General features: G+C 35.7%; 2 protein-coding genes across 10 annotated transcripts in view; one reads left to right on the forward strand and one right to left on the reverse strand.

The window, feature by feature from the left end:
- Nucleotides 1-2,589, forward strand: part of DYTN (dystrotelin) — a 62,335-nt gene extending 59,746 nt beyond the window's left edge. Inside the window, 1 exon segment of the mRNA XM_030485456.1 lies at nucleotides 1,860-2,589. The gene's annotated coding sequence lies outside the window, so the exon portion shown is untranslated.
- Nucleotides 1-18,325, reverse strand: part of ADAM23 (ADAM metallopeptidase domain 23) — a 71,776-nt gene that overhangs the window by 15,310 nt on the left and 38,141 nt on the right. For all 9 annotated transcript variants that reach the window (XM_030485450.1, XM_030485452.1, XM_030485446.1 and 6 more), the window contains exons 12-24: nucleotides 18,093-18,177; nucleotides 17,157-17,247; nucleotides 15,836-15,884; nucleotides 13,509-13,608; nucleotides 10,762-10,833; nucleotides 9,924-10,010; nucleotides 9,690-9,770; nucleotides 7,840-7,890; nucleotides 7,242-7,305; nucleotides 5,496-5,601; nucleotides 3,911-4,030; nucleotides 2,809-2,977; nucleotides 856-967 (exon numbers count right to left, since the gene is read on the reverse strand). In XM_030485450.1, the coding sequence (XP_030341310.1) occupies nucleotides 856-967; nucleotides 2,809-2,977; nucleotides 3,911-4,030; nucleotides 5,496-5,601; nucleotides 7,242-7,305; nucleotides 7,840-7,890; nucleotides 9,690-9,770; nucleotides 9,924-10,010; nucleotides 10,762-10,833; nucleotides 13,509-13,608; nucleotides 15,836-15,884; nucleotides 17,157-17,247; nucleotides 18,093-18,177 (1,187 nt within the window). The remainder of the gene's footprint in view (nucleotides 1-855; nucleotides 968-2,808; nucleotides 2,978-3,910; nucleotides 4,031-5,495; nucleotides 5,602-7,241; nucleotides 7,306-7,839; nucleotides 7,891-9,689; nucleotides 9,771-9,923; nucleotides 10,011-10,761; nucleotides 10,834-13,508; nucleotides 13,609-15,835; nucleotides 15,885-17,156; nucleotides 17,248-18,092; nucleotides 18,178-18,325) is intronic.

An 18,325-nucleotide genomic window follows, 5' to 3' on the forward strand; every position in this document is an offset into this window, starting at 1 on the left:
TCTTTACATCAGCCTTGTATAAGAGACACAAGAACCTGGAACTGGGACATAGCAGAAAAAAATTTGGCTTTCTCAGTTGTTTATTGGGAACTTTATCTGTAAATGCATAACACTGGATAAATATAGTCTGATGTTGAACAACGTCCTGATGACAGGAAAGACATAAAAGAACTGGACAGCACAATCTAAAGAAATTCTTTGGCAGAGAAATCAGAGAGAATCTCAAGTGCTTTTCTTCCTCTTTGAAAAACTATTTTGATGAATTATTTCCTCAATAGCTCCTCTTTGTATTTATACATCATATGCAGTTGAAATACCTACTAAATATATAAGAGAAAACAGTCATGATAGCAAGAAGAATTTAAGTCCTTAAAAATCTTTATTTATTTATTTTTCCTCCCATTGAAATCTGATTTCAAGGAACCAAAGCTTTTTTCACCAGGGACATTCTACCTTTCTCTCTTTTATGCCACAGCTCTCTGAATTAGCTGAGAACACTTAAGGGAACTGGAAATGTCTAGTAAAACATAAATACTCAATTACAGAAATAATAAGAGTTATGCTTAAATTCCAATCACAAAATGATCATAAAAATAGAGAATAAGGGATGAAGAAAAAACAGAAAGTACGTACCATTACCTATTCAAATCTTCCCCAAATTTTGGTTAGAAAAATGTTTCATCCGTTCCCAAAGCAGAAAGACCTATTTCATCTACACAAAGCAGAATTTTACTGTCTGGGTCTAAAAAGGACTGTACAATAGTATTGTGGTGTTATATGACAATCTATTACCATGTAGCAACAGAAAAATGTCATAAATACTTGAAAGAACATCAAAACTGAAATCACACAAACCCTTGGGTCCTTCATCCTTCTTGCTACCAGTATCCCTGATAGGATCATCAATACTGCAGTCTGTCCCAGCCCAGGAGAAATTACAAATGCAAGTGGCTTCATTACTACAAATCTGGAAAGGAAAATAAATGACAGCAGTTGTTTTTTAACTACATTTTATTAAGTTTATTTAACATGTAGTTAAGTATTGAATTCACAGTATAAAACTTATCCATTTTTACTTATCCATATATTGCAAAAATAGCACTGAGTGTTTAGCATGAGTATAATACATCAATAACCTGAGTTTGCTTTAACCCTCTAAATACACTCAGATGCTAGGAAAAGCAGAAGTGTCCCCAGTGGTTTCATCATCATGTGCATTACACACCTGCATAGGATCTAAAAAAATAACAAATTCTCATCCAAAAACCCCCTATCCAGTGTAGTTAGATCTTCACTCACCAGCTATCTGGCTGAACCCAGGACAGCTTTACAGCCTCTCATTTACAGCTTGCTCCCATGTATTAAAACCAGTAAGATTTTCATTGGTTTTGTCAGTATTTTTTTTTTTTTCCTAAGCAGCAATGTGATGTGCTTGCTTATCTTCTAGAAAGAGGAAATAGTTCTTCCTAAGTCTGTATTTAGTTGAATGACCTCTAAAAAAGGACTTAGGACTCACTAAAATTTGCAGTACGTTTATCAGATACAGGAAAACCTAACCAACTGATAAACCCTGAAGTATCAAATCAATAGTGAGAGTTAAGAGCTATAAACTTTCCATATGAAAAAGAACATGTAATGTGTTGCTAGAAGAGGTTACTAAGGAAAGAAGCATGACATGAGAAACAGACACAAAACAAAGAATGAAGTTTTGATTATGGGACTAGAAATGAAGCCAATCAGTAGGTATCAGCTAATAATGTCTTTTGGACACTGGAATAGAATGTCAAGATAAAGCAGAAAATTGCCTACGAATTAATGATTATAAGCAAGTACTACCTGTGATTTTTTTTTTCTTTCAGTTTAACTTTTACCTCATTCTGCTGCTTAAAGTATTCACTGAAGAATTTTATCTAGGAAGCTGAAGAGAAATACATCCTGTGGTGGCTTTGATCAACTCAAGCAGTCTTTTAAATTATGAACCAGAATAATCCAAAGAAAACCAAAAAAGGTGACACAGTTCTCTTGCCAGTCATGCCACTCTCCAAATGTACGAAGATGATTTCTAGATCTCCTAGATCCTTTACTTTTCAATTATAACTTTTTTTCTTCTTGATTTTTGAATGTAACCCTCTTCTCTGAAGCACTCAAAATCATCTTCAATGACACATAAGAAGGAAAAAGAATGCCTTCTTGTATGAAGTCTAGCCCCTCAGGCAAGTATCTGTCCACTGAGTCCTACAGTGGAAAGGTTTTATCAATATTACGGCTGAGACACAGATCATTAAAACATATCTAACGTCTTAGACAAAGGAACTTACAGGTAGAAAACCAGAATATAATGAGCCTGAATGCAAAATGATACACTTTGCATCTGTTCAAGAGCACTTCATCTCTGTTGAGATCCAACAGTTTAGAAGTTTAATTAAGTCATGGGGTATAACTCCAACACAGGACCAATTTTATAGAAGTGTCAGTATGCAGGAAAAAGTCTAACTGAAGATGGCAAATACTTTGAAATATGGGTAGTACATTACAGAAGTCTTTCAGTAACTGATGTCAACGCTTTTTTCTTGCTAGAAACGAAAACAACACTGGGTATAATCGCAGAACTAATTTGACAACTTTGCCATCTACAATCTTACCTGTGCTTCACAGAATGGCAGTCTTCCCCTGAATCTAACATTTGTGTTTGCAGATCAACAGGTCTTAGGAACACTTTCAGGTAGAGAACTCCGCAGGGTGCATTAAGATCAGATAGAGCAAAGATAGCTGGAGAAGCTTAGCTGCTAACTCCTAGTACCGACTCACCCCATGACCAGAACAGACTTTTCCATTAGAACCAATGGGACAGCTGCTTATGTTCAAGGACTGAATTGGCAGGCACTTTTTGTCCAGACACATCATCTGAGGTCCACATGGAGCTCCATCCTCCACATAACCTAAATCTGTATCATCATCTAGAAGAACATGAGCACCACTAGGAGAAAAGTTTTAAGATACTGTTAGTATTATGACTGGAGTCTTTTGAAAATATGAAACATGGCAGTAGATACTAAAAGCCTCAGACCCATCTCTCATTCAAGCATACAGACAGATTGAACAAAATTATAAAGTTTTTCTGTCTGTGCACAGCACTGACACTGTGTTCCAGCAGTCAACAAAAAAGTCCTGATAATGACTTAAATACTCAAAAAGGGCACCTTAGACTTTGGGGTGTTTTTAATAGCCTGTTTTGCGCCATTTTTCTCCTCTCAAATGCTGTGAAATACTATTGCTAGAAAAATGTTTAAAAAAAAACCAACTCAACAAACAAACAAAAAAAACCACCCCAAAACTGATGACATTTAAATGAAAACACTAGTGGAATAATAGGAAAGTTAAGAATCATAGTTCACTTAGGACCTAACTATGTAAAAGAATATTCTTAGTATGACAGCAGTGTTGCCAATGTCTTTAAAACACAAATCCAGTATTGCGCACAGGAGACTAAAATGCATTTACTGGCCTTTAACTGAACTGTAGTTTAACATCTTATCCTGTGACAAGTCTTCAGTTCCCTCCTCTCTCAGCCTCGAGTTCCCTACAACTATTTTCCTGAGTATGTAATACACAAAATCATTATGTTCAATATATGGGTCTCTGAAATGACAGTCCTTTTTTTTCCTCCCAGAAAAATACAATGCTGAGCATTAAACTCAGACTGTACTGGAGAGATCAGATAATCAAGAGGACAACACATATTTCTCCCTCTTTAAATGTGAAATATTAGGCTTCATTTTAATCAATACCATTCAGAATAATGATTTTGCTGTAAGATATTAATTACCTAAAAATCATAGAATTTTACATTTATGTTTATCTTAATTATGTCTGACAGAGTAAAATGTCAGAACTCTGCATTATCTTTTACCTGCAATCCACTATTCGTCCTTGATGATAAAAAGAATTTGGGATAATTTCTCCTTGAACTTGACCAACTCGTGGAACTCGAGTAAGATTAGTACAGAGCAAAAAGCCACAGAAAACATCACTGTAAAATGAAAACATAAATCAAAAAGTTACTGGAATAATATGAAATAAATGTACAAAAAAGAAAGACTGGCAATGAGGGTTGCTGACTGCATTAAGTAATATATTACAATAAACCACGATAGATTTCCAGAGTACAAATCTAGAAATTAAATATTATTCGATATAAATGACAAGAGGCAAAAAGAAGCAATTGCTCACTCTAATGCACCACTGAATGTTCATACAAACCAAAAATTTATCTGTGCTCTAATTACACTATAGTACAATTAAGAGGTGTTAAACCGTACAAAACTTTGTCATATCAGGCTAAATTACATTTTTCTCTCTCTATCAGTACAGATGCTGTACATTAATGTTAAGTTTGAATTTTTATTCAAATGTGTCTTATTTTTATTTCCCTTGCAGGGCTACAGAACCATGACAAAAATCACCAGCATGCAGTGTGTGTGCCTGAATTTTGGTAAAGAATCAGCTTTGTTTGATGTTATTTTATATGTGTGATCTTCAGTAGAAGGATATCAGGTTAAAAATTCCATCTCCTACTCTAATTGTCCCAAGTGACAGAAGAAGCTGGATGAATGCTGGAAACTGTATTTGTTAAAACTGCAAAACATTTTAAATGGCCCTTCACCAAGACTGTTTTTCTGCATCTCTCTACTGACCAAGCAAAAGTTTTATACAAATTAGATTTTTAACATACATATCAGAACAACACTAAATATAAAAAAACCCCATTAAACAACTCTTTTCCTTATGGTCCTATCTGAAACGTGAATCATGTAATAAATGAATATAAAAAGCCACTTGACAAACAAAGAAGGAAAACACCATTCTGAGACTGCAACTGTTACATGCATACCTAAAACTTACAAACCAGTAAGTGAAGCAGGAGAAATTTAAGTCTATCCACTAATGACCCTTAACTTGAAAAGTAAATTTAGTCTATCCACTAATGACCCTTAACTTGAAAAGTAAATTTAATCAAATACTATCTAGTACATGCTCACATGCGAATGAATGAGCCATTTTCTCTAAAGCATCCAAATGCCTAATGGTCCTCTCTGGTCAAAAACAAAGGTTGGAACAAACTTGAAATAGCATAATCTCGTATTAATCCCAGAGCAAATGAAAACAGTATGTGTATTTGCAGTGTAATTTATCCCTACCAGATCTGAAGTGTTTGTATATTATGAACATGTGATGTTTTGCTGCCCTCTGCCCCAAGTCCTTGGAAAGAAAGTCACAGTACATTCATCTGAAAACCTGGAATTCTTTATGAGTGTGTTTGCAGAGTCACCCATGGATTTGTCAGAATGGAACTTTTTCAAGATGCAAACCTTGTGAGGGAAAGAAGATCCAAAATAAGGCAAAACAAACTGCTGACACATTCATGAAAAAATAGCCAATATTAAACCAGTATTAATCTATTTAATACACAAATAATCTCTACCAGGATAACTTACTGTTTGCTACACTGAATCCATCGGTCTCCATCCTTTCCACAGTTTCCTTTTTTTGTGCCTTCTGTATTAAGCTTTTCATAACAAAATTTGTCAGATCCTGAAGACTCTGTTGGTGAAAAAGGAAGATAATTTCCACTGACAACATCACAGCTTTGAAAATCTGCGTGATTTATTGCAGCAGTTCTCTGTATTTTTTTTAATACAAAACATGCATCTAAGCACATATGTATGTTCATAGATGGTATTTTCCAGTGACTCCAGTGGGAACCCAGCAGACTGAACTGCAATACCTACAGATGGCTTCTCTGAAATGATGCTTAATGTTCAAAATTTGCTCTGAACTTTAAAAAAAGAGCAGTCTGCACAGTGTCTGTATTGTCTCCTGCACTGGAATTTATCTGTGGTATAATTTGTTTACCTCAGAACAGCTGCATATACATTTAATCTAGTTGTTTTCACTGCAATTACTCCTGATTTGTATTTCAGGAGACCAAAGATTTTATAAATTACATGTATCATAAGCATATGTTCTAACATCAAATAAATGTTTATTTTATCTTCTTTTTATAGGACTTCACAGAGAAAAACAAGGTTGAACAGTCAGAGTATAACTTCTACTGCTCTTTAGGAGTAGAAAGCTGAACTAATAGTTTAAACCACAATTATTTACTAACAAGCCCATCTGTTTGTTTTTCTAAAAATCAGTTAAAAAGAAAAGCACAATTATAGAGGAAGATCAAATATTAAAGGTAAATAAGACTCAGTAAAATCACCTGTACAGAAGACAAACCAAGTATTTTAAAACATAATAGTGCAAGATATAAAGAAATGAGTTAATAAAAACAGCTATTGCCTTTTATTGCCTAATATTACCAAAAATTGTAAGGTGGCAGCATAAAGCTCAAAAAGACATAGGAAGACAAAGAAAATGTTGTCTCCATCCAATTTTACAGTCAGAAAGTATCTTTTGTATCGTACAAGACAAACAATAAATGGTAAAACTGTATCACTCTCCTCCCATCTTCCCTAGAATGGAATGATTCTGCCTCAAATAGGCAGTGCCAGCAATGGCAGTTATGATTAGACAAAAAGCACAAGAAAACATTAAGTGCTAGAGGACAGGACATCCTGATAGTTCTGCTCTGCTGAAGTGTCTCAAAGTCATTATGCAGAAAATTTATCCCCTCTCAGCTGCAAGCAAAAATCCATTGCAACTGCAATTCTATTTTACACAGCACCTCTGGGCTTAAATTCATGCTGTGTATATTTAAATTCACGCCAATGAATTAATTTTCTTGACTTATAAGATGGTATAGCAAAGAGAGAAGCAGCTTTTGCTTGAACCACTGCTGGGATAATGGAATTGATAACTGTCATTAAAAAAACCCAAAACATCTGTTTTGAAGTAAACAAAAAAATCCTCAAACCAGTCTTTTTTTTTTCCCTGGTAACAATAACTAAAAGTTGCCAATATTTTGTATGTTTTCTCACCCAATTCCACCAAAGTCCAGCATTTGCTGCTCTACCTATGTCTGCAATGACATCATGTCAGAACAATCTCACCGTCATCACTCCCAAACAAACATGAAATTTCACTTGGCCGTCAAGCCACACTATCTCACTACAGTCTAATGAGCAGAAAAGTTTAACCTACAGTGACAGGAACAAAAAACAACATCCTAAAAACACAAAACAAAGGAATGAACCAGAAATAAAATACATTTAAGGTAGTTAAAGTCAACCTACTAGATCCCCAGATGTATTTGCACTGATTATCTCTGGTCTTGCATTCACCATTATAGCAACGACCCTAAACAAAACACAACATGTTAGCAGTGAGAATTGAACACTATTTCATTCCTTCCCCTCCCTCAACAAATGGCTCATTTTGACCCTTCACATGCATGATTCTCAAAGTCAGTTGGTGCCTAATATGTGAAATGCTGAAATATGACATTTCAACAACTGCTTTATATTCCTCATTTCTGTAGTTGTAAAGAACTTGACTTATTAACATGGAGTGTAATAAAAGATAAATATGTGAATGTAAACATGCCAAGAAAATTTTACACTAAGTAGAAGTTATTAGTCAGTATTCACTGCATAAAGCACAAGCAACAGTGATGTCCAAAAGACAAAATTTAAAGAACTATTGAAGACAGGATTAAAAGAAAGAAAGAAAAAAAAAAAAAGAAAAGGAAAAAAAAACCCCTCCCCCCCCCCCCAAAAAAAAAAAAAAAAACCAAACCACAAAAACAACAAAACCAAACACAAAATCAAAACCAAAAACTTGTGTGGTTGATTTCTATTTACTGCTGTGCATGGATTTTTAAACACTGCATACCTGATTAGAATCACAGGCATACCCATCTTGTTTATGAAGATTTGGTGGACACTGAAAAACAGTAACATTTGTTTTTATCGTGTACTGTAATAATACATCAAAGGATTACATGTGGCATTTTCCTGGTTTTAGAAGACAACTGCATGATAGTGCAGGAATCTTTATAGCTACAAATGCAAATGAAAAAATGAACATCATCAGCCATGAAATACAAGGTTTGATTTAACTTTCTGCATATTCCAAGTAGAAATTAAGGAGGTCAGGCAAAATGACAGATGTGTTAAGTAACAGGATATTTGGCAGCTAATAGTGCTGCATTCATCTCAGTTCCACTAAGAAAGTAAGTGAGCACCTAGTTGTAGCCTACCAGTCTATTGCTTATAGAGGTGTGGGGGGTTTTATGATGTTAACTGTCATGTTCTCTTGGCACTGGAAACTTTTTTGTTATGAACAAGTCAGATTACTAAAGCTACGAGCAGACTATTCTCAAAGCTTCTCCTCATCAAAAGGGACCTGTGAAGATTTGGAAAGGGTATGCTGCTAGTCAATACTTTGAGGGCAGCCTTTCTAGCTGAAGAAAGCCCTTCTCCCTCCCATTAAGAATGCTCCACGTACAGAATGAAAGTTTTAAAATAAAATATCAGCAATAGCTACTTATCTGTAAATGTGGATGTCTCAGAGGGTAATATAAAAAAAGGTTACTGTTAATTTATTGGCATCTATAATTACAGCCAAAGCACAGAAAGAGACATGCGATCTATCCTGAATCTTATTTCTTCAAAGCTAAGAACTTGATGCAGTAAATGACTGCAGCAGAGCTATGAAGTTCTTATATAGCCCTGAAGCTAAATAGTATTGAAAAGGAATGTATATCACCTAAATTAAAATTGCTGTGAAAATGGAAGATGTACAGAAAGTTGTCTATTCAAAAGAACTCAAAGCAGTATTTTGGTTGCTGTTTATTCCTATACTTTTGAGTATTAGCCAAATGTTTAAGAGAAATGTGTAAGAGTCTTAAAATTCTCATACCTGTGCACACTCTTAAAAACCAGAACACTTTATACAAGTGTTACGAGGAATGGCTGGGGGAACTGGGGTTGTTTAGCCTGGAGAAAAGGAGGCTCAGGGGAGACCTCATCACTTTCTACAACTACCTAAAAGGAGGTTGTGTAGAGGCGGGGGTCGGTCTCTTCTCCCAAGTAGCAAGTGTTAGGATGAGAGGAAACGGCCGGGGGAGGTTTAGATTAGGAAAAGTTCCTTCACTGAAAGGATTGTCAAACATTGGAACAGGCTGCTCAGGGAAGTGGCTGGGTCACCATCCCTGGAGGTATTTAAAAGACACATTGAGGTGGAGCTTAGTGACGGTTTAGTGGTGGACCCTGGGACTTGATCTTAAGTATCTTTTCCAACTTAAATGATTATACACTCAGTTGTAATTTTCTATGTTCATATTTTAAACTATTTTATTTCATAAAATCTTACTGTTATTCCCTTTGATTCCATTCACATTTGCAATATATTCTTAGTACTTCGTACTATGCTATAGACCAGGCAAAGAGTAAAGGAGGATGTCTGACACAAATACTACACAGCTACACAAACCCCCACAAGTTTTAAAAACCAAATAAACCTACAGAAGTCATTTTTTGAGTCCAGTTAGATTAATTTTGAGTTATTATATTTTATTCTTATGTTTAAAAGGTTTTGTTAGGATTAAAAAATAACCCCCTGCAGTTATTTTGGGTATATGAGTGTGCAGTTTGCTAATCCGGATTTTCTTCTTAAACTGATATAAAAATGAGTGCAAACAAACATCAACAGTGAAGCAGAGAAAGCTTCTGTGTACATACCTGGCCAGAATCTCCAGTGCAGAATTCGGCAATATCACATTCATTCACTGCGTATCGACAGTCATAGCCTCGTGGGAAAAACTAGAAAATGAAGAATATAGTTCAGGTCTAAGATTAGGTCTACATAAGGTGTTCCTTTGCATTCTACATAAAACACACTTTGAACTACAACAGGCTGCATAGGACTTCCATGGACAACTGACAGAACAACAGATATACTGCAGCAACACTCACAAGACATGATGTATTACAGCAGGGTCCATCACTACAGTGAGCTCCATTAGAAAGAGAGCACTTCTTACAACAGTCTGCATAGCACTCCTGAAGAAAATATTAAGGAAAATTTAGTTTTCCATTCTAAGTAACATTTTTCTTCACACTCTTTCCAACAAACTATTATGTACCAGCAGACAAAAGATTCAGTTCAGCACTGATGAGCTGAAATTATCACCTGGAAGAACATTTGCAATGCTCAGATGCTAAAGGGAAAACAGTGACGTATATGCTATAGCAACAAGGGCATTCACACCTTCTGAAGCCTCTAACAGGTGCGAATAGCCTGTGCCAAATGCACGCTCCTTAGTCAAATTGCATTGAATGCACAAAAAAAGATTAAGAAAACTAATTATGGGTGCAATTCTACTGAAATACTAGAACTAGGACTCAAATCTACAGGGCAGATTTTAAAAATTGGAATATTTCCAAAATAGAGAATAACCCAACAGTTTACTTATTCTGTCCAAACCCAGGCATCTATCTCCAAAGCATAGATAAGGAATCTACCACTCCAGGCACAGAAATAAAGGTGTAAGCAGCAATTCAAAACCTGCAGGGAAACAGCTACATCTTGTCACCTGTATAACAGGAACTGTTCAGAGGACTCTGTCTTTGCACTCATTCTCACTTGGGAAAATGTTTTAACACAGTCCTTTCATGAAGTTGTTCCCAAACAATAAGCAAAACCAATTCATTTCCATAATCTTCCTCTTTTTTCCCTTACCAATCATCATATAATTTATCTTAATATATTTCGTAAGAAAAGACTTATGGAGTAATATATAACTCTACTTGCCATTCGGAAACCGCAGTCACATTCTTCTCCTGCTTCTACATATCCGTTTCCACACTCAGTGGTTTCAAAAAGCTGAAAGCAAAAAAGCCCCCCCAGTTTGTAAGATTAAAACTAGTATCAAATGACTTTTCTGTCACACATAGCCCGTTTCCGTAGTGCCATGGAAACGCGCTCTCACAGAGAATATATATGCCATGATACTGCAATGGGGAAGGCAGAATGTTTTTCAAGTGCAGCTAGTCAGAACTGTTCAGTCATGAAAGTTGTACAACTGAAGCTAACCCTCTTTAGGAGAATACTGAACTCAGAAAATTATGATAATCAGAAAGCCAATAAAATAATACTCAAGGAGTTAACATTTGAACTTTGTTCCTATTCTATGGACTCCCATTTCTTTGACAATTCCTTCAAGAAACCAGTCAGCAATGTGATCTCTGGGATCTGTGCAGGTACCCGTACATGCTCATGCAATTAGCTACTGCCTATTCCAGTGTAACATGTGCATGAAAGTAATAAACATGAAGAAACGCTGCCAAAAGTAAGTTCTATGTGCCTTATTAGTAAATTAGAATAACAACCACATGCAGATAGTGCTAAACAGTTAATCCTAGAACCAGATATATACAATACAGATAAGTCCTAGAGTTCTGGATGGTATAGATTCTGTTCTGGTTTCACATATCATAATTTTGATTAATGGTGATTTAAGATATTTTTCAGTCTTGTCAGAAATAATTTTGCAAAAACTTTGCCTGTTTTCAATATAAAAATTCTGCTTTAAAATCCTGTAAGAATATCAGGAATCTCCATCTTAACTGAGCTGTTAGCAACACGAACACGTTCATCACTAGCACATGGTTGAAATGAGAAGTTAAAAGTTAACAAGTTAAAATGAGAACAGATAAATCTGCAGCTAAATAAGGGTGAAAGATGCGAGTAAACATATTCTTTCTGCATGGGCTTAGTGGCAGTACAGCTGTTGAGGATCATCAAGCTATGAAACATAACATATAATACAATACAAATTACTATAAACTTGGATAAAATTCTTCTTTGGTACTTTGGGCAGGGGGGAGAAATCATGACCCTTAATCAAAAAGAAAACATTTTACTTTTGTTGCATAAACTGCCCAGGTAATCAATAGCACCTACAATTTTGGGTGCCAGAAGCAAAACTACACTGAAGTAACACCCATATGTACTCTTCTTCACTAGCAATCTTGTTCAGAAAACTGATTTTTTTTTCTTCTCTATAAGCCACTGTCATTACAATGCTTCAGTGGAAACAGCAAGATCTCTTATTCTGAACCTGAAATTCAATTTGCCATCAGACAGACCTGGTTACCTGACCTGCAGCCCAGAAGAAAACAACAAACAGGGTCAACCAGAGATATACAAGAAAATAACAGAACATACAAATTTCCTATGGCACTGCACCAGCTACTAAGAAGGAGAAAAATACCTGTTACAGCTGAACCCAGGACAATTAGGTACCATCAAATGTTCATATACATGTCAGAGCATAACCAAAAGGTTATGATTAAAAGTTACATCATGGTGACTGCTTAACACAACTCCATTTTATTTACCTGAAGATTAAACACACCATTTTCTACTTAACCTCCCAACCTCCAAATAATAAGATTCTAAATACTGTATGATCCCCACTCCCCACCCCTCAAGTACTTTAGCTTCAAAGCTGTGAAAAACTGACAGAGGTAACAATTCAACCATTCTCCTGGGACCATTTTCACAAAGTAAACCAGATTCTTATTCTAAATACAGTCAATTTGACAATTTGTTCACATTATCTTGCTGGATAACCATTATCAAAAAATTAAGCCGTGTTTTTCTTTCTCCTTTACTCACTCTTTTCTGTAAGAATTCTTACATTCTTATTCCATAAGCAAAGCTTGCTACCCTGGGAAAAGATTAAAAAAACACTCTAACAAGCAAAATTCCTCTGGTTAATTGGGCAAGGTGGTGGTCTACCAAGGGATTCAGTAAACAGAACAGCCTAATAGTCGCACATGGTACTACATTTTACAAGGACAGCAAGTTTGACACTGCAATTAAATGGAATATTAATACTTTGGATTGGTCTTACTTTGCAAAAAGAGGCACATTGAATATTTTTATATTACTCAGCTTTAGAAGGATGTCATGCTAATATTGCCTTAGCAAAAATTATGACCTTGATATGTTTTTAGGTGAAAAAAGCAGTGGATGGTATAAGGAAACAGTTATAAATTATAGAGCTTGCTAGATGCACATCTGAAATGAAGTTAACTTTGAGAACAACCACAAGCTACTACTGTCTATATAAACTGCTGATTTCTAATTCTTAGTGTGGTAACTGACATTCTTTTTCATAGCCTCAGGCAAAAAGTCCAAGAATTGGAGTATATGTGGAGCATGCACTATGACCTCATTGCTGGACTCGTTTTGTACTACTTCCTGCTTAAGTAGTGCATTTATGCTGAATGGGGGTGTGCCTGGCTGTGCAAAAAATCAACTGTAATATTCGTCATTATTTGAGCATGAAGAATTGATGGAAAACAAGTTGCATTCCTCTTGAAATTAATTTTAAATGTTAGTGGAATGAACAGTCAGCTAATTACAAGGAATGTCAAGAAAATACCCACCTAGACATTTGAATAAATTTGACAACAGATGGGTGTTAGTGAAATCATTACATCTTCATCACAATGTTTAGCAGAGGTGCTGACTACAAACATATTTATTACCTTTGTTGGCCTGTTGAAAAGACAAGCACCTCCTCCACGAAGTAAGAACTCTTTGTATTCTGCAATGCTGCATTTGGAGAATTTCCTGGAATGGTATACCCTGAAACGGCAAAGAATTAGCTGAGTAAATGCCTTGCAACACCAACAGTTACTGGAAGGGGGCAGAGGGGTCACAACATTTTTTTAATACTGTAAATCCCAGTTTCTTACAACCACTATGTGCAACAGTATGTCAGCTCAATCTTATTCTCAAACAAAATCAGAAGAGAAAGTTTCTAAACATTTTGCATTTTTATATTTCTATTATACGGATCTACAGTATATGGAATTGTAGCTGTCTTCTTAATAAGGTGAAGCCACATTATTGTAATAGCTGCTACGCGCCCTCTCAATTGCATGCATAAACCAGTGTTCTCTTGGGTTTATCTTCCCTGCAGTGTCAGTTTAAGAGATGGATTTCCTGATTTTATGCCAGGGCTTTAAAACTGTTCAAGTCATCTGATCCTGTTAATAAGGTGAATTTTTAAAGTAAAAGTAACTGTAGCCACAAGAACAGTTGTACAGGGTCAGAATAAAAATCTACTTTACCCAAATCCCATCTAGCCCTGAGAATACGCCCAGAGAAGAGCAGAGAACAGAGTACTGTACTACTCCAATAGTACATTGCAGAATGTTTTTCCAGCTTCCAAAAATTCTCAGCTCAATGACTTTCGCAGGAAGATTTATTTCGTCTTAATAATCTTCATTATATTTTCTTCCATGAATTTGCCCAAAATCTTTTAGCATCTACAAGGTGTTATAGCAAGAAGTTTCACAGCTTAATTACAGACTGACAGAAGAACAATTTCATCCTGTTTTTTCTGTCATCTGTTTGCTAGTCTCATTTCCTGTCTGGTTACTTCTTACACTGCAAGAAATAGTAATCATTTGCTACACTGTTCACAATGTTACAAACTTCACTCACATTTACTCATTGCCATCTTTCTCTCAGCCTGATGAAAACATACTTTATCGGTAATTTCTCACACAGAAACTGTCTGATGTTTTTATTAGCCATGTTTTGAGATCTGGGAATGAGAACTATTCACATTATTAAAGATGAGGTAACCATGCCATAAGGAGTTTCTTCATTCCTTTCCTAGCAGCTCACTGATACTGAGCTGACATTTCCCCATTATTCTATATATAAATATTATCTGCTGGCACTGATTAAGTGAAAAGGCTTTACGCTGCAGCTAATTATTCGGTTAGTTCAGCAGTCAGACCTTTTTCAGCTTCTGGGTGACTATCACCTGCTCCTGGCTTTTTTTTTTCTCCCCTCACATTAGCTACAGAAGAGGTTTGTTCCACAACCTCTTCTACTGGTATTTCTACCCAAGACTGATACTTTGATGAGTTCACCATAGGAAGGAAGCTAGTGTGTATTCTGGTCAATGCCTTACTTTGGATTCCAGAAGCAAACTTCTGAATAATTTTCAGTTGCATTCTTACAGTGGCTGACAAGTCTGCAGGAAAGCTGCATGGCAGTTCTACTTAAGAACCAGTTTCTTCAGACTTCTCAGTATGAAGAAAGTAGGCACCTTCTGTCTTATTTATAACCAATTTTCTCTATGATTTTTGCAATCAAGCTTCCACAGTATGCAAGTATTCTGTCAGAAAGGGATTTATAAGACTCAAAAAGCTATGTTTCAGAAGCTAACCTTTTATAATCAACTGCTTACAGTATACAGAAAAGAATCTCTGGCACAGTGTGAGGGCAAAGGGCAATGAAACCTGGTTTCCTCCCATATAGATGTGGTTCCCCCTCGGACTTCACTGACCGTTTAGCTAAGGATCGAGAACAATTGCTGAAAGCTTCAGGTATCTCCTTCTATTCACTGGAACAGAAGCAGAAAGATCTGTTCACTCTAATTTAGAATTTTGAAGGAATGGGGCAGGGAATCTAAAATTTAGGAGGAAAATATAAATATCATCAAAACTGTATTCTAACGCTTTTTCAGCTGCATGTAAAAAGTATAACTGGATTTATTTAATGAAAAATACACATTTGTTACTTTTCAATCATTATAAGTGTAGCAAAGCATTAGTGAATACACTGCACTGCACTTCAAAATATAAGATTTATGAACAAGTCCCTAAAATGTGAATAGCAAAGGGAATGAATTGCTGAAAATTGAAGTAATTCATCTGTATATTTGGGTTGTTCCAACTGCTTCTAGTTTTTCATTTCTTAGCACAAAAACACACGAACAAAACCCAATACATAAATATTTATGTATACTATGAACTCATTCCAGAGCCCTCAATTACTGATAGTTATGACATACCCCGTTTCCTCCATGATGCAACCACCCCAGGATTCAGTGCAGTCACACTCTTCTCAGACAAGACCAAAATACAACAGAAAAGGAAAGCAGTTATAAATATGCTTACAATGAATATAAGGTACTCACTATAAAAATGGACCTTGACTCATTATACAGAGATTAGATGGTTGCTTGGCTTACAGATTCTAGCCCTAAAAAGGAAACCAGCCCACTGGAAGAGATGCTAATTATTATAAATGTTATATTAAGCACCACTTAATATAAAAGTAGTGCTTTCAAATTACCGTATGTGCACATTCTTAGACTCAACACAAAGTTTCAGGCAGCGTAAAAATAGCTGGCAAGGTTCTTCCCTGCTCTCAAAACAGGCAGCACAAGGGTATGTGCAGTACACGATAAAGATGATTAGAAATGTTCACAATTCTTCCTCCCTAAAACATGTACAGAACACTCTGAAGGCAAATTGTTACTGGACAGGCCACGTTTTTTCCCTTTGGCATAGAGTTATTCATAGTAATATATGAATCAGCCAATCAAACATTCATTAGAAAACGTAGTTGAATGAAAATGGATTTACAGTTTACTTACAGCTACAGCATGTAAGTCAACAGTGACCAGATTCATGAAATAAAAACATAAGATCAACATCTCATGGTTGGTAAAACATAAGTTACAAATTACCTATAAAAATAATCTACCAAAGAAGTAGTATTTTCTCAAAGAAAGGTTCTGTATTCTAGTTCCTACTGCAAATCCATACTGTTTCAAGATGCTTACAAGATGCAAGTGGAAAAACCCAACAACACTCTTTAGCCCCAAAAAGGGCGTTTGCAGCAGCTTTTGTACCTACACTCTAAATGTGCTAAGGCCACATCAGTCTGATCTTCTGGCTATGAAGCAGCATGGTAACAAATTGAGCTAATGTCACCATGAACTAGGTTACAGCTTCTTACCATTTCTTCAATTATAAATCAGGTATTTTTGTATTTTAAGAAGTCAGTGATAGTTCTAGAGGAAATACAGATTTCATTATGATAGGAGTTCTAAGCTAAATTAATGGTATTTTTACCATTACACCTTTGAAAGTTGGTTATGAATCTAAACTCCAGACACAGGACATCACTAAGGTCATTGCAAAATCAGTGCTAAACTGGTGGCTCTCATTTTGGTTAACCTCAAATTTTTGTACATATGTTTCCAAAAGCAGTAATTTTTGTTCTACAGATACAGTAAGTTTGGTATTTGTTTCAAATATCACAAAGGAGGAGTTTATATATTTAGCTAAGGAGGACAAAAGAAGACTCCATGTCCGTGTACATACTCGGTTTCCTGGCAGCTGGCTCCCATTGTATTCCAAGGTTCTGAGCAAGACTTTGTGCTAGTTCCTGTGCCATGGCCAAAGGGAGGCCATACTGCGTTTCAGGAAGAGTGCGGTGAAAATTAAAAACCAAAAACAACAACAAAACCAACAAAAATCAAAACAAAAAACCAACAAACAAAACAAAAACAAATGTAAGTTATTCTAATGAACACTACGCCGGCTCATTCTGGCTTACCACAGACCTACTACTTCAGTAATCCTGTACAGCCAAGCATAATTCTACGTGCGTATAAGGAAAATAAACACAATGAAGTATGCAACAGAAAAAATTTCCTCTCTTAACCTTAGGGAATCCCTCCCCATTGGTTCACCAACAGAAAGGAGTCTGCTTGATATATAATGTAATAATGTAATATATATATGTAATAGTTTTGTATCATATGATTATCCTTTGTTAAAACAGGAGATTTTCATTATTGATTTAACACTGCACTGAAGAAAATAATCATCATCATCATTATCATCACACAAAGGGACTAGCTTTTTCTAGTTTTAATGTTAAAAAACCCAGTAAAAATTACATGTCATCAGCAGATCAGAAGATCAAGCCTCTCGCAGTGAGAAGACTCAAAGGGATGTTTAGTGCTGTATTTCAAATATTCCTGTCTGACAATTTTGGTCTCAATTTCTGACATGTATACAGAAAGCCAATTTAAGATCTTATTAAGAGAATAATGCAGACAGGAAAAAGCTTTTGAAAAAGAAAAGCACAGTGAGCAGTAGTTTAATGATGATACAAGAAGGTTGGCTGTGAGAATTCTAACTTTTTAGTTAAGTTAGTTTTTATCTGTAATGCCCTGAACACTGAAACTTAAACTCTGAGGTTTTAATATACAGTTTCTATTTTATTTCATTTCAGTAGTGAAAAAAAATTACCTCATTCACTCCTACTCCTCTGGTCACAGAGCAAACCCCTCCGAAGTAACTTAAGCTGCTCCTTTTGTAATGAAATGTCACATTCCTTACAAATAGAAATAGAGAAAATAACAAATTGACATTGGGCACTAAGAACTTATTGAAAGATCACATTTTCACACATGCTATGATATACTGCATGCACATTAATCTTCATCTCACATCAAAAGCGACTGCAAGTTTACAAACAGAAC

Source organism: Strigops habroptila, chromosome 5, assembly GCF_004027225.2.
Source record: "Strigops habroptila isolate Jane chromosome 5, bStrHab1.2.pri, whole genome shotgun sequence".
Taxonomy (NCBI): domain Eukaryota; kingdom Metazoa; phylum Chordata; class Aves; order Psittaciformes; family Psittacidae; genus Strigops; species Strigops habroptila.